Source organism: Medicago sativa, chromosome 1 (genome assembly GCF_051527215.1).
Source record: "Medicago sativa cultivar Bolivia chromosome 1, Bolivia_mono, whole genome shotgun sequence".
Taxonomy (NCBI): Eukaryota; Viridiplantae; Streptophyta; class Magnoliopsida; order Fabales; family Fabaceae; genus Medicago; species Medicago sativa.
Genome location: NC_140749.1, coordinates 54,561,428 through 54,578,998, shown reverse-complemented (window position 1 = coordinate 54,578,998; position 17,571 = coordinate 54,561,428). Strand labels below are relative to the sequence as shown.

The following is a 17,571-nucleotide window of genomic DNA, read 5'->3' as shown; positions in this document are numbered from 1 at the left end:
TAGGCTAAGAGAAACCACACAAGAGTGTTGACATCACATCTTCACCCAAAGTCTTAAGACTTTAGATATATGAGTCATCTCACTTATATGTTGCTCAACATATACTCTTGCATACATGTGAAATTTTAGCTCACACTTGACACCCCAACTCCCCCAACCAAGATCCATGACCAAGAATCACTCCCACTCCCCCACATTGTTGAAGTGGGATATCATACTACCATTTCACCTTCTTGGGCAGCCAACACTTGTATCAATCATCACTTTGGAGAAAGAGCAACCACACAAGTAAGAATGATATCACATCTACATCAAAAAATTTATGGCTCAAATATGAGTTTCTTTCACTTATTTGTTGTTTAAAATGAAATATGAGTTTCAATCATCACTTTGCAATTGAAATGAAATTGGATAGAATGGGGATATTAGTGTGTTTAAAAAATCAAAGGGGGTGCTTGTGTTTAAGAAAATCTCAATGGAGGTCAATGTAATTTGCCATTTTATCATTAACGTTAGCTTTATCATTAATTGTTTTTTCTCAATGCATATAACATTGCAATGCACTTTGGCGCATAGCCCCGCTTCGACGCCCAACCAGTGCGAAGCACGTGCCATGCCTAGCACAGTTTTGTTGCTAGTATTAATAAAAACTACCACCTCTCCACCACCAAACACTCTTCCCCTTCTCCACCTCACTCCAATTCAGGTCATCTTGATTTCCACTCCGATTCCGACGATGAACACCAATTTTACGATGACCTTGACGATGGACACGATGATTTTGATTCTCCTCCTCACAAACACTTCTACAATGATTCACAGGCACATCATCAATTTTACATGAATTTCGCTAAGAACAAACCTCGTCCACCTTCTATTACGAACATAGACCCATGACTAACCAAACTGTTTATGTCGGTGAATCTTCTTCTTCATCTTTTTACAATCCTTATCAACAACAACAACAACCATATCCATATCCATATAACAACAATAGCAACAACTATTATGGTTATTCAAATCCTATAGCTGCTTCTTCAAAGCCACCTCCAGCTCCACCTTCTCCTCCAAGAACTTTTCCACTTAGGATTTTCTCAATTTCTATGAAAACGACGAAAAGTATTATCCACAGATGACGCAATACACACCAATTGCCACCCCAAGCCGTGATTCGAATGATGTGAGAGAAGAAGGGATTCCCGATTTGGAAGATGTTGATGATGTTGTTAACAGGTTCATGGAGATCAAAAGCTTGTTCACCCACCTAATTCTAATCATTCCAATGATCATCATGATCATGGTCACCCACCAATGATTCTTCATTCTTGAATACGAAACCTAATCCTAATTAATACTTTATCCGATCATTATCAGAAGCAAAAACTTCATGTTTCAGATGCATTGAATAACTAATATATCTAATATATGAAATACACCAATTATTCAATAAATTTAAAACGTCAAATTTTTGTTTATAATATTGACCAAAAAAATTACTACTAATTTACTTTAGAATATGAAAATCAAAATTCCATACACTATACACAAAGGAAAATACAATAATATTTTCAAACAAAATAAACATATTAATTACATTACAAATTTTGCAAAGGGTTTTTTTATCAATTTTTTCTCACACAAATTTAACCGTAGACTTGTAGTTGAAACAACATGCTACTTACCCTATTCATTTCTTTCGTTTAAAGAGATATAAACATAAACAAAATTAAGAAAACTATATACTAATTAAAGTGGTGGGATGCACCTAGTGTTAAGATCCATTATTTTTTTTCCACAAAAAGTACATGCCAGTAAACATGATTTATTGCAGTTGAAACTTCATTAACTAGCCTGGTCACCAACCTTACTTGCCAAGCTATCATCATTTCCTAATTTTTTCCTAACCTTTACCCAAACAAACCTCAACACTCATTTTAATTCCAAAACGACGCCACTTCTTCTGATTCAGTGATGGAAACCCAGATACTTGCAGCCAAGAAGTTCCTCCGCAAGTTGTGGAATTATCTGATCGCAAACACCAAGAGGCAGCAGCCGGTGGCTCAACTTCCGTTGGATGTCATGGCTGAAATCCTGTGCAGACTCCCTATCAAGTGTCTCTTAAGATTCCGCTGCGTCTGCAAGTCGTGGAATTCTCTCATATCAAGTGATCGCAGTTTCGCAAATATGCACCTTCGAGTGTCAACCAAACGCCACCATGTCGTCACAAGCTCATTGAACTTCCCACCAAAGTTAACTGTAATGTCTTTCCCATTGGACTCCCTTCAACTCATATCTAGTTTCACCTCTAATGCCACGCTCTCCTTTGATTACCCTTCCCTTAAACAATTCTATTTAAACCCCCTTGTTGGTTCTTGTGACGGTCTCCTTTGTTTCTGTTGGAACATGTGTGGAAATTGAGTTAAAAGACTAAACACAAATTCCCATGTTGGGTAGAACTAGTGTTGTGTGAATTGAAAAAAGTGGAAGTCCCACATCGGATGGAACACACACATTAGTAGTGTTTATATAGTGGGGGTGTACCTCTAATTAATGGGGGTACATAAGCACTAGAGAAAAAATATATATTGATATATATTTTATTATTTGGAAATGATAAATTTAATCATTATTAGAAAGTGCTTTCTTAGTCCCCAAGTTTTGCTAAAATATTTTGGTACATAATATAATATATTTTTGTACTAAATTTAATATATTTTAGTACTCAATTAAGATATTTTTGTACTTTGGAAATGATAAATTTAATCATTATTAGAAAGTGCTTTCTTAGTCCCCAAGTTTTGCTAAAATATTTTGGTACATAATATAATATATTTTTGTACTAAATTTAATATATTTTAGTACTCAATTAAGATATTTTTGTACTAGATCTAATATGTGAATTACTTAATCGCAAAGTAATATGTTACTTGTTCCCAAAGTTTCTCATATTACTTGTTCCCAAAGTTTCTCACTTATTAGTTGTGAGTTTTCCCTATAAATAGAGAACTCACATAGTGCATTCCACACACCGAAAAGAATTTCATTGAGTTGTCGGGAATTCTTTTCTTCTCTTCTCCCTCCGACTTGTGTTAACAAGTTTCTTCTGCTTCTACTCCTTTCTGTCTCTTTCGGTTTCAAATAGAGCGGTTACGTACCGTATCGAGTGGCTTCGATCAATCGATTGAACCATATTTTTAAGAGTGTTCTTAAGACCATAGTCCCTTTTCGGTTTAATGTCCCTTCGGAATTAAGAGTGGTCTTAAGTTCATAGTCCCTTTCGATAATATATGTCCCTTCGGAATAAAGAGTACTATTAAGATCATAGTCCCTTTCGAAATAATAATGTCCCGTCGGAATTATGAATGATCTTAACAGTATATAAATTATTTAAATATTTTTCTATTTGAGGAGAAATGGTGGTATCACCATATTTGAGTGGTCGTAGTACCATATTGAAAGTTTGGAGAACTTAAAAGTTAGAATGGTGGAAACACCATATTTTAGTGGTCTTAGCACCATATAGAATGGTAATAATACCATATTAAAGTGGTTTCAGTATTAAAGAGTGGTCTTAGTACCATATTTGACGGTGTAATTCTCGAACGATTTTCTACAGTGCAGTAGTTAATCGAACAGTTGTAGCTGAGCTTGTTTTATCCTGGAGGCGGCGTGGTTGATAGTCTACCTTGCACAACTTTGGGTAGTGCCACGAAACGTCTTAAAGAGAGCGACCTGGTCGTGACTCAACCTAGTAACAACTTCGGTAGATAACAGAATTTGGAAATCCAAATTTAACAGTTTGGAAATCCAAAAACAACAATTTTAAGACGTTTCGATATGTTATGTCTACCGAAGAAGTTACTTATTGAGATTAAATTGTCCCTAAATAAATTATGGATAAATCAAGCTATAAGAATTACATCTTTTGACTGAAACGACGAAGTAGTTGTTGTTTTTAAACAACAACACGAAAATCCATCAGAGAACAATATTGGTCTTAGAAGCCACAGTCGAAACATTCCATGTGGCATGGCTAGTTTACCTCTTCATTCATATTATAAGAATGTGACTTCTGTGTGGTTGCTAAAGAATGCATATTGGCAATTGAATGTATATTGGCAATTGATGTGACGTCATTGATGCTATTGTAAAGCCAACATGCGAACCTGTTATTAAAGAATGGATGAATGCGCTAATAATTTCTTGGAATGCAATTAGTTCAGATGGACTCGGTTGTTACATCAGTAAATTGTTCTATATTATTCTGGAATAACCATCTGAAAATTTAATATTCTTAAATTTATGTCCTTGGTTGGTTAAAGGAACTAGTATGATTTTAGTTCGATAGGGAGTGCTAAAATTAAGAATTTAGCTACCCTAAAAAAATAAGAAAGAATCTGAATTTCAGATTTCTATTGAATAAGACTGGGTTGACTCAGACTTAAAGAGAGACTTGTGTACCATTCACTCTTGTCAGGAAAAGACTTCGCATTGATGTTCAAAATTAAAATTCTCCTTCTATTTTAGTCGTGTGATTTTAATATTTGACATGTGAACAAGCGTTTAATTTTAAACTTGAGTAACTTGGACTTAATTCCAAAGTTATAAGATTAGACAATTTTATTTATTGCAGTCAAGAAATATGAACCAAAAGTTCATATAAATCAGAATTTAGAGAATATGAATCTCTAAACATAATAAATTATGATATGTGTGAATTTGATGACACATAAATTAGAAATGATAAAATGATGTTTTTATCATATTTATTGATGACTGTGAATTTTGGAAAATAAAATTGACATGCTTGAATGTTCAATTTTTATAACGAAAATTGAAATTTATAGAGTACCCAAGTCTAAGAACAAAAATTCTAATTAAGAAATTTTTGAAGAAAAGACAATCCAACTTGTCTTATTTTTGAACTTGGGATTGTCTGAACTATATTTGGATTCTGGACCCCGAGAGTTGAACTCACTAGTAGAGCCTGTGAATGTGTATTCATCGGGTATGCGATAAATAACGAAACATATAGGTTTTATGACCTAAATGTTAAAGTGATCATAGAATTAAAAGATGTTGATTTCTATGAAGTAAGTACCCCTGTAAATTAAAGAATAGTGGGGGCACTAGTGGGGGCAAAATAAATTCCCTTCTAAAAATTAAGAACTAGTGGGGGCACTATATCTAATCACATTCATGTAATTAGAAATAGTTATGAAAACATCATACGAGATGTTATAGAACCTCAAAGAGGTAAGAAAGCTAAAATTGCTAAAGAGTATGAACTTGGTTTATACATTGGAAGAAGATTCATTAAGCCTTAAAGAAGTTATATCCTCATTGGATGCTGAATTATGGCAAAAAGCAATAAACGATGAAATGAATTTTCTAGAGTCTAACAAAACATGACACTTGGTTGACTTGTCTCATAGTTGCAAAATCAATCGGTTGTATTTGGATTTTGGAAAAAAGGAACTAAAACCTGATGGTACGGTTGATGAATACAAGGCTCTCCTTGTAGTCAAAGGTTTTAGACAGAGAAAAATATAGACTTCTTCGACATTCATTCACCAGTCACGAAAATCATATCCATAAGAGTACTAGCCCCTTTAGCCGCCGTTCATAACTCGATAGTACTCCAAATGGATGTGAAAGTTGCCTCTTTTTATGGTGAACTAGAAGAAGAAATCTATATGAAACAACCTGAAAGTTTTGCGATTCATGGACAAGAAAACAAGGTATGTAAGTTAGATAATTCTTTGTGAGGTCTATAATAAACTCCTAAGGAGAATGACATGAAAAATTTGGCATTCTAATGCTATCGAATGAGTACAAAGTGAATGAAAGTGACAAATAATATTTGCACGATCATATGTCTCTATGAAGACAACTTGCTCATATTTGATTTAAAGATTCATGTTATGAATTATGTGAAATCATTGTTTATCAATAACATTGATAAGAAAGACCTAGACAAAATTGAAGTTCTTAAGGAAATATTATTATTTCACCGTAAACTTGCAATCATATATTATGATCCAAGTGTAAGGACACTTGAGATGGAGTTAAACAAATAAAATATGCGAGCATCATTGGCAGTCCTTAGGTAAGCCACTGAATGTATTAGACCCGACATTGCCGATGTCGTAAAACTCTTGTGCAAGTTTACTAGTAGACGGATGAGAAGCATTGCCATGCTATAGAAAGAGTCATGAGGTGCCTTAAGAAAACTATGACTCTAAGATTACTTCACTAGGAGTAACCTATTGTACTTAAATGGTACAAGATATAAAATAGAACATCTTTCAGATGAATATTTAGCGACTAGTGTTTGTATATTGAGCATCACTAGAGGAGTTGTTTGTTAAAACAAATGATATTGACTCAGTCCACTATGGAATGAATCTGAGATGAGAACACTAGAGAAAACTAGTGGAGAAGCAAGTTGACAAGATGCTTGCTAGTTGAAATCCCTTAGTGGATAAAACCGTTTCCAGAAGTGTTAATTTATTGTGATAGTCTGCAGCTATTACAAAATTGAGAATCGTTACCACAATGGTAAGAGGAGATTATTAAGGCACGAACACATAAAGGATTAGAGAGCTAGCTACTCTCAAAAGGAACGGTTAAAGTAGATCATGTACGTACTGATAAAGAATTAGTTAATCCTTTGACGAAAGGAATTACTAAAAAGAAAGTCCTAAACACATCCAATAGGATGGGACTTATTCCCAAAGGTCACAAGTGATGGTAACCCGACCTACATGACTGGAGATCCCAAGAAATAGGTTCAATGGGTAATAACAAGTCACAAGTGATAGAACATGCTATGATAAAAGTAAGAAAGCATGATTCCTGCAGTGCAGTGATAGAAGGATGAGATAATAGAAACTCTTAATGAGATCTATACTCTATTTGGAGTGGAGTACATAGCTACAGGAGTACTCTTGATAGACTCACCTATACGAATGTGGAACTAAGGGCCGGTTCCTATGGGATTCGGGGCAGAATACCTAGAGCGTTCGTTAAAACCGGGATACACGTGCAAGGCCATAAACGCACGGGCTTTTAGAATACACCTTATGAAAAGGTTTGTGTGTGAGTTCTATGTCTGAGATAGAGTTCAATGCTGTAAGCAACTCTTGTTAATCAGAATTTTACTCGCTATGCAAAGGTTCAAGTTGTAAGCGACACCTTTGTTTACTAGCAAATCTTATGGAGACGTTTTTGACGTTACTTCTGAAACCATTTTTTAAATTCAAGTGGGGGATTGTTGGAACATGTGTGGAAATTGAGTTAAAAGACTAAACACAAATTCCCATGTTGGGTAGAACTAGTGTTGTGTGAATTGAAAAAAGTGGAAGTCCCACATCGGATGGAACACACACATTAGTAGTGTTTATATAGTGGGGGTGTACCTCTAATTAATGGGGGTACATAAGCACTAGAGAAAAAATATATATTGATATATATTTTATTATTTGGAAATGATAAATTTAATCATTATTAGAAAGTGCTTTCTTAGTCCCCAAGTTTTGCTAAAATATTTTGGTACATAATATAATATATTTTTGTACTAAATTTAATATATTTTAGTACTCAATTAAGATATTTTTGTACTAGATCTAATATGTGAATTACTTAATCGCAAAGTAATATGTTACTTGTTCCCAAAGTTTCTCATATTACTTGTTCCCAAAGTTTCTCACTTATTAGTTGTGAGTTTTCCCTATAAATAGAGAACTCACATAGTGCATTCCACACACCGAAAAGAATTTCATTGAGTTGTCGGGAATTCTTTTCTTCTCTTCTCCCTCCGACTTGTGTTAACAAGTTTCTTCTGCTTCTACTCCTTTCTGTCTCTTTCGGTTTCAAATAGAGCGGTTACGTACCGTATCGAGTGGCTTCGATCAATCGATTGAACCATATTTTTAAGAGTGTTCTTAAGACCATAGTCCCTTTTCGGTTTAATGTCCCTTCGGAATTAAGAGTGGTCTTAAGTTCATAGTCCCTTTCGATAATATATGTCCCTTCGGAATAAAGAGTACTATTAAGATCATAGTCCCTTTCGTAATAATAATGTCCCGTCGGAATTATGAATGATCTTAACAGTATATAAATTATTTAAATATTTTTCTATTTGAGGAGAAATGGTGGTATCACCATATTTGAGTGGTCGTAGTACCATATTGAAAGTTTGGAGAACTTAAAAGTTAGAATGGTGGAAACACCATATTTTAGTGGTCTTAGCACCATATAGAATGGTAATAATACCATATTAAAGTGGTTTCAGTATTAAAGAGTGGTCTTAGTACCATATTTGACGGTGTAATTCTCGAACGATTTTCTACAGTGCAGTAGTTAATCGAACAGTTGTAGCTGGGCTTGTTTTATCCTGGAGGCGGCGTGGTTGATAGTCTACCTTGCACAACTTTGGGTAGTGCCACGAAACGTCTTAAAGAGAGCGACCTGGTCGTGACTCAACCTAGTAACAACTTCGGTAGATAACAGAATTTGGAAATCCAAATTTAACAGTTTGGAAATCCAAAAACAACAGTTTCACTATTAGTGAACATCTCATCGTTATTTGGAACCCTTCAACTAGAAAATTAAAGGAATTACCGTCTTTAAAAATTCCACAAAAAAAAGATGCATTTGGCAATAATAGTTTTACTAACTATGCTTTTGGCTATGATCCTTTCATTGATAATTACAAGATTGTTTCTGTTTTTTGCTATGATTCTCAATATGTTGGCAATCGCATGAAGAGTTGCAAAACTTAAGTTGAAGTTCACACTTTGGGTACAGATTCATGGAGACAGATTTCGGATTTCCCTTCTACATTGGTCCCTCGTGGTTGTAATGAATCAGGAATAATCGTCAGTGGCACAGTAAATTGGTTTGTATATTCTATTGTGTCTCTTAGGCGTGCCATTGTTTCTTTTGATTTAGGGAAAGAGTGTTACCAAGAGATTTCAGAGCCTAACCACGGAATGCCGGTTTACTCGACCTTGGGTATGATGCGGGATTGCTTGTGCCTATTTGCTTATTCTAACTCTTTTACTGATGTTTGGCTTATGAAAGAATACGGAAATAAAGAGTCTTGGATGAAATTGATCCACCTTCCTATCGTTGGTGATCATGGTAACTATGTTGACAATCTCAAGATACTATACATTTCTGAGGATGACAATCATGTACTTCTCTTGTTAAAAGAGAATCCTGGTTTTAGGTGGCTTGTTTATGATGCTAGAAATGATACTAAAAAGATTTTCGAGACTCAAGTCCGCACATATGCAGAATCAGCAGTCTACGTTGAGAGTTTGGTATCGCCTTGATTTTAATACTTGGACTTGGTTGTAGATGTTGTGATATGTCATTTGAGTGAGTTTCAATCCCAACTTTTACCTCAATTTATGTATTTTATGCTTGCTTTGACTACTGCTGACTTCATGTATCATTGTTAATTAATGAAATTTGCCACTTCTGAAGTTGTGTTATCATTATTTGTTTGTTAGTTATAGTTGTCATTACAATTTTACATTGTTCACAATTACACACTGCATAAGATTGGATTTAGGATTTTGATGTTATGTCAAGTCACTAGTACGTTTGTTAATACATCTGCCGCTAACTGCTGCACATGCAAATTTCATAATGTATGCTTCAAATTATCTTCTAACTAACCGGAGTATGTTATAATACTATTGTGTTGTTGGATTTCAATGGCAATCAATTACTTCAGCTTGATTGCTTAGGCAAGGAAATCTATTGGCAGCAGACTTCAGTTCACTTTATAAATATTTTTGTGTTTGCATTTTCTCTTCTCCTGTAAATATCCTCTTGGAATTGGGAAAAAAATGAGTAGTACAATCAACCTGCTCCAAATAAAATCACGGAAAGTAGAAATATAAAGAAAAGATGAAATTGCAGGAGGTTATGCAATTCATTATTGATTATTAATATTGACAATTTATCAATACAACTACCACTTCAAAGCTTTTATATGATAACACCCTCACAAACCAATTATAAATGGATTGGTACCAGTTTATAGAAATGAAGATTTCAAACATTGACAGAGAGAAAAAAGTGTTGATTCAACCTGACTCTTCATCAAAATTATTCGCAGGTATGCTTTCTTCCGGTCTTTCATTCATACTAAGAAGTTATAATATGTATCAATACTGACTATTTAGGACATATTTATTTGTTTAGTTTTCACATGTCACACCTTTTATTAATGGCTTAATGATGTGTTTAGTCCTTGCAAATAGGCGCCATTTGAAAATCAGTCCCTGTAATCGCTAATCCTGGCATTTCACCCTTGCATTTGTTAATCATTTAAAATTTGGTCCTTGGACCAAGTTAATCACTGCCAACTCATCTGTTTACTGACGTGGCACTGTTGAATTGGTTTTCACTTGACATGTCATCCAAATGTGCACGGGAATGGACGAAATTGCCCCTCTTCTCTTGAGTGTAACTTAATATGACCAAAGTACCCTCCGATCCATCATTTTCTTCATTTGCTACAATCAAAATTTCTGGGTGACGAAATTAGGGTTTGAAAAGGGGAAACCGTGAATGAAGATTATACTTGCTCTCTGATACGAATCGAACGAAGTGAAGTGGTCTTACTCATTTTCAATGGCGAATCCAATGGAGGTGTCAAACTCGAATTCGAAGATCGCAACGTCTGGAGAATCATCACGACCTAATACGGGTATGTTACTTGTGCGACGATGAACTATGTTTTTTGTTGTGGTTTTTTTGTGAATGTCTGTGTTATTAGTTGTTGTTTTGGAATGAAGTTATTGTTTTAGTGAATGTCATCGTTTTCCACCATTTCTAAATCGGGGTTTAATTTTTTCCAGATATGGGTATTGCTGTTAAGTTTCATTATGGGGGTAGGTTTGTTAGGGATTGGGTTATTTGTTACAACGGGGGAGAAGAAACGTTGATTGAAGGTTTAGATCCTGATAAGTGGTGTTTCTTTGAGTTAACTGGAATATTGGAAACTGATTTGCTAGTTAAAAAACCTTTTAGGCTGTGGTGGATGTTAGATGAAGAGGTTAGTTTTAGGGTGATTAAAGATGACGCCACTGCTGAATTTGTAAAAGATTATGCACTTAAAAAAAACTCTGTTGTGAATGTTTTTGTTGAACATAATGTGGATGAAAGTATTGTTGTAGGTGATAATCCTAATTATGATGTTGTTGGTGAGGAGTTGGGTGAGAGTTATCAGGTAGGTAACAATGAGAAGGGTGAGAGTTCTCAGGCAGTCAATACTGACAAAGGAAAAAGGCCATTAGTGTATAGTGATAATGAAGAAGGGGATGTGGGTGGTCTAAGTAGCAGTGATGATGAAGATGATGATAATGATAGGTATATTGACAGTGAAGAAGAGAGATCACTTGGATTTGAAGATGGGTTTGAAGAAGTGGATAATGACAATTTGAACACAGACAGTGGGGCAAATATGGCTGATGAAGCAACAAATGTGCAAGTGGATAATATAGCTGATGTGGATGCTACTGATTGAGGGAAGGAGTATGAGAGTGAAGAGTTAGATTCTGATGATCCTGATTTGAGTGGTGATGAGAGAGCACCTGCTTATGATGTATTTAACCCCAGCCAACTAACCAAGGATTATGTGTTCACAGTTGGCATGGATTTTAAGAGTCTTAAAGAGTTCAAGGATGGTGTAAGGGAGTGGTGTGTATTAAATGGGACCCAGATTAAAATATTAAAAAATGATAAAGACAGGTGTAGGATAGGGTGCAAAGATACCAAATGTCCTTTTATAGCCCTTTGTAGCAAGGTGGCCTACAACCATTCATTTAAATTAAAGACATGGTATGGGGACCACACATGTGGTAGGGTTTTAGAAAACCGTAGTGCTGAAGTAAACTTTGTTACCAAATATGCCCTTGATAACATGAGGACCTCTGAGATGAAGGTTAGTGATATAATGTCAGATCTGAGAACACACAAGTCAGTTGGAGTGTCATTTTACATAGCTTGGATGGCAAAAAAGAAGGCCAAGGAACTCATAGAAGGGGATGCAAGGAAACAGTATACCTTACTGTGGAGGTATGCAGCTGAGCTTCAGAGGGTGTCCCAAGGAAATAGGTGTAAGATAAATGTTGAAAGACTGTCCTTGAGTGTTCAACCAAGGTTTAGCAGGTTTTATTTTTGCTTTGATGGTTGCAAGCAAGCCTTTTTATCAAGTTGTAGGCCATTCATAGGGGTGGATGGGTGTCATCTGAAAACCCAATATGGAGGTATTTTATTGGTTGCAGTGGGTAGAGATGCAAATGACCAATACTTCCCTTTGGCTTTTGGAGTTGTAAAGACTGAGACAACAGATTCTTGGAGGTGGTTCCTTACCTTGCTGCTTGAAGATATTGGAACTAACAGGAGATGGGTATTTATCTCTGATCAACAGAAGGTTAGATGTTTTATAGATCTGGTTACTTCCTTTAATTCAATAGTATAGTTGGTTCTTTAACTTGTTCTTATTTTCAGGGGCTCATTTCAGTTTTAGAGGAGTGGTCTGACATAGTTGAACACAGACTATGTTTGAGGCATCTTTATGCAAATTTTAAAAAGAGATTTGGAGGTGGTGCTTTGATCAGGGATCTGATGATGGGTGCAGCCAAAGCAACTTACTATCAATTGTGGAAGTCAAAGATGGATGAGCTGAAGAAGGTTGACTTGAAAGCATGGGAGTGGCTAATGGGACATGACCCTAAAATGTGGTGTAAGCATGCTATTTCTTATTACCCTAAATGTGATGTCTTAATGAACAACATATCTGAAGCCTTTAATTCAACAATATTAGTTGCTAGAGAAAAACCAATACTGACCATGGTTAAATGGATTAGAACATATTTAATGAATAGGATGTCAACCAATAGGGTTAAGCTTGAAAGATGGAACTATAGGATAATGCCTATGCCTAGGAAGAGATTAAACAGAGAAATTGAGAAGTTTGGTGGTTGGGTTGCCATATGGGGTGTTGCTGAAGAGTTTGAAGTTCATCAGGTTGGAGGAAGTCTGGCCTTTACTGTTAATGTGGCCAAGCAAACATGTTCATGTAATTTTTGGGAGTTGGTTGGGATTCCTTGCAGGCATGCCATTATAGCAATGTCTAAAACATCAAAGGACCCAGAAAATTATGTTTCTGAATGGTATAGCAGAGAAATGTATGAAAGGTGTTATGCACACAATGTGAGTGCTATCAATGGTCAAGACATGTGGCCAGAGGTAGAATGTGAAGAAATGTTACCTCCTGCTTATAAGAAGGCACCAGGAAGACCAAAAAAGCTTAGAAGGAGAGAAGCTGATGAAGCACCATCATCCCAGGGTAAGTATAAAAGATCTGGAACTACTTACAGGTGCATAAGGTGTGATCAGTTTGGCCATAATGCTAAAGGATGCAGAAGTTTAACTATCAACCCTAATGCTCAAAAAAGAAAGGTATTTCATCAAATCATTGTCACTGTTTTTACATTTCACAATTTGTAATAAGCTAACCTATGTATTTCATTATCAATGAACACAGAGAAAGCCACCAACACATGCAAGGGGTGATGACAATGATGACAATGAAGCTAGTGCAAGTGAAGCTGGGAATGGAGCAAGTGCAAGTGGTGCACGTGAAGCTATTGCTGGATCAAGTGCAAGTGCAAATGCAAGTGCAAGTCAAGAAGGGACTGGGGAGTCTATACTGAGTACTCCAGACATAAGTGAGCCTGTGCAGGGTGCAAGTAAAAAAAGGAAGGTTGGGAGCAATACAGGATTCATTCCTCCAAAACAGAGTAAGAAACCTAAAAAAAATCCAATGGCCTTTATGTCTTCATCTATTAAGCCAAGTGCTACAGTTCAAACAACAGTTCACACCACCAAAAAATCACACACATTAATAGAGCCAACTGCAAATGTCAACACTGTGGTTCACACATCAAAAAAATCACACACATTTGTTAAGCCAACTGCAAATGTGCACACTGTGGTTCACACATCAAAAAATGCGCACACATCTGTGAAGCCCTCAGCTAATGTAACCACAGTTGTTAACCCACCAACTACTGTCATGAAGAAACCTGGTATGCACAAAAAGCCACCAAGAAAACCTTCTGTTAAGACCTTAGATGTTGTTAGGGCCATTGTGGAGCCAATAGTGAAAGTGAAAGCACCTGTTAGGAAGAGTGGCAGAACTTTCTGGAAAAGTCCTGCAATCAAAAATGGTCCAGGGAAAGACATGGACAACCCAATTGAGGTGGTTGATGAAGAAGTTGTAGAGGCAAATGGCTCAAGGAAAGATGCTGCTGAAGCTGCCCCAAGGAAATTCAGAGATGAAGGTGGAAGTTGTTTGGCCTTGTTAAGAAGTGTGGAGAATGTGAAATATATTTAGTGCTAATTATGTAACTTATGTTACTTGTGTTTTGCGTTTGGCTAAGTCCAACTGATGTTACTTGTGTAAGACTACTTATTGATGTGTGTTTTATTTTGTGATTCGCTTGGCTAAGTCCAACTTTTGTAACAGCACTTGTTGAATTGACATCACTTTGTGATTTGCTTGGCTAAGTCCAACTTTTGTAAGACTATGTATGAAACATCTGTTATGGATGAATGAATGAATGTGTTTTAAGTATCTAAGTATTCAAGTATTATAACTTATGTATTCAATATCATTACAAGCCTATGAAAAACATTGACACAAACTAACAGGGAATGCTTTCATTCATAACATTACATTGCCCCATAACATAACACATTTAACATCAAGCTTAGAAACTACATAACATTACTTCTTAACAAAAAAAAACAGCAAAGATCAACCAGCTAGCTATTAGTATCCACTTAAGCCATTCAACCTTCTTCTTCTCAGCCAACACCTTCATTTTCCATTTGTCTTTCTTCTTCTCCCAGATTTCACCACAATTGCAACATTGGTTTGCAGACCTTCCAGACTTTGCAGACTCAGCTTCACGAATCACAGGTCCATTCACAGGTGCAGACTCATCTTCACGAATCACAGCTACATTGAAAGGTGCAGACTCTGCTTCAGCTGAATAGCAACGAGTCATTGGTCTGGTTGCTGGACCAAGTTCATCATCCCAAATCCACTCATTACAGGTTTTGTACTTTTTCTACATACCAAAACATTTTCCTATGTTATTCACTATGTTTACAATACGATGCAAAAGGAAAAAATCATAAAACTTACTTGCCAATCGCGACATCTCCAGAACCTTCTTCCTTGATTCTCCAAAGTCGTTGATATGTAAAGAATCATCGGCTTCATAGGTAAACACTTGCACATTGGAAGCATCCCTCGAGATGTTGGCACTGAGGGAGGGGGAAACTTGCCACCATTGAAGTAGGTTTCATACGAGTCCTTTGTTGAGGTGTCAGTAGACATTTTCAATGTTGATAAAACAATGAGAGTTTTTGGTTTTTCAATGGACAAAGAAAGGAATAGGACGAAGTAGATTGAAATGAAGAAAGAGGATGATCTGTAGAAGAAGAAAAGAAGATGAGGATCGCGGTAACAGAGAAGAGAAGAGCTGGGTTTATGAAGAAGATGAACGAAGGGTAGTTTCGTCATTCCGCTTAGGTCTCAAGAGAAGAGGGGCAATTTCGTCCATTCCCGTGCACATTTGGATGACATGTCAAGTGAAAACCAATTCAACAGTGCCACGTCAGTAAACAGATGAGTTGCCAGTGATTAACTTGGTCCAAGGACCAAATTTTAAATGATTAACAAATGCAAAAGGGTAAAATGCCAGGATTAGCGATTACAGGGACTGATTTTTAAATGGCGCCTATTTGCAAGGACTAAACACATCATTAAGCCTTTATTAATTGGAGTGTTATTGTTTAAGAGTTATGACTGTTGGTTGGATTTTGTTTCAGAATCCCTCACATGATAGGTTTTATGATGATGAAGGTAAATTTTCAAGGTTAAGCTTATCCTCATTGACAAGGCTGCTAATTTTATTACTATTGCATTTACCCATAAATTTTGCAAAAGTGATTCATGTTACATATACATACTAAATCTTCTCGCCTAAAAGACTAATGGGACAAATGAAATGAGATGCAGTATGGAAATTTATCTCTTTCGAGCAAATTTCTTTAATATCTGCAACATGTTGTATATGTGAGATATTGTCCATTGTATATTTATTGTTAAGTTGGAATTTTTGTATGGTGAGAGTGGTTGAAAAGATGCATTGAGAACAAGTTTTCCATGTAATTTGTTTGAAAGTGGTACCAGCGTTGGATCAAGTTGTGCAAGGTAGATTTTGATGTAAAATGTGGTACTCCTAGTAAATCTGGCACTGCCTCATTTGGAAAAATCCGGCATGTGTGTGTTTTTCTTTGTTTAAGTGGCCACATATTATGGAATGCTTTTCAGATACTAATTTATCTCAGTTACAGGTAATGAAATGGTGGATTATGTATTAATCGATTAATTTGGACAATTTGTGGGCTAATTGGACTCCATCTCAAGACCAATATTTTTTTGAGCTTTTTCTGTCCCATGTTCACAAAGGCAATCAAACTGCCAAATTGTTTAGCAGATAAGCTTGGGCAGACATGACCGAACAATTTAACATCAAATTTGGGTTCAAGTATGATGTAGATGTGTTAAATAACCGTTACAAGCGATTCACGAAGCAATACTATGAAATTAAGTCAATGGTTAGTCAAAATGGATTCAATTGGGAAGAGTATATTACGGTACACACTGTCGTCACAAATATTTCAAAAGCATTCATGAATCTTTACATTACAATTATCATTTTTGCACATGCAGGTCTGCCTCGATGCTCATGTTTTCAGAAAAAAAACGTTGCTCCATGTTATAATGATCTATGGTCTGGCAGTTGCTGCGCTGATGGGAGATACATGTTTTGACGAAGGTTTTGAATATAAAGGTGAAAGCAAATGTACTGTTCATTGAATAATATTGTATAGAAAAATTCCTTGTAATCTTCTCCACCAACTTCGTACATATACTGTAGATGTGTTTCATAATGTTTTGTTGAATGATTTTGACGTGTTTCATAATGTTTTGTTGAATGATTTTGACTTTTATTCAGAAAATGATGCAAAACATTTTGCATCTGGATGACCATTCTAGCACCAGTAGAGGAGTGGATGATCAGACTCTCACTACTCCTAGTCAAAGTAAAATTGACAGGTCTCCAATGATGGCCATGGACCGAGTTTTTGTTGAACTCATGCTGGAGCAGGCGTATAAAAGGAAAACGATTAGCCGTACGTTCACGAAGCAAGCATCGTGAGACATGGCAGAGTCCTTGAACATTATATTAAGGTGTCGCTACGGTAAGGTTGTGTTGAAAAAATGTTTCAGTTGGGATAAGAGACAACACAAGGTTGTGGCTGATGATCAAGTTTGGCAAAAAATGCATTAGGGAGTGAACTGTTCTCGATAGTTTTTTTTCTTTCTTTCTTTTTATGTTACTTTAGTTTGTACTTTTGACTGTACAGATTTAAAAACATGCCTTTTTATTTCGGCATGTGCAT

General features: G+C 35.9%; 1 protein-coding gene and 2 pseudogenes across 1 annotated transcript; all 3 read left to right on the top strand.

Moving 5' to 3' along the window:
• The first annotated feature begins 1,890 nt into the window (after positions 1-1,890).
• On the top strand, positions 1,891-9,479 carry LOC146955437 (F-box/kelch-repeat protein At3g23880-like; annotated as a pseudogene).
• A 2,396-nt stretch (positions 9,480-11,875) lies between these two features.
• Positions 11,876-14,425, top strand: LOC146955436 (uncharacterized). The gene is made up of 3 exons (XM_085710253.1): positions 11,876-12,457; positions 12,535-13,488; positions 13,574-14,425. The coding sequence occupies exons 1-3, from the start codon at positions 11,945-11,947 to the stop codon at positions 14,423-14,425; spliced, it is 2,319 nt and encodes a 772-aa protein (XP_085566379.1). The 5' UTR covers positions 11,876-11,944.
• A 1,877-nt stretch (positions 14,426-16,302) lies between these two features.
• Positions 16,303-17,459, top strand: LOC146955435 (uncharacterized; annotated as a pseudogene).
• The last annotated feature ends 112 nt before the right edge of the window (positions 17,460-17,571 follow it).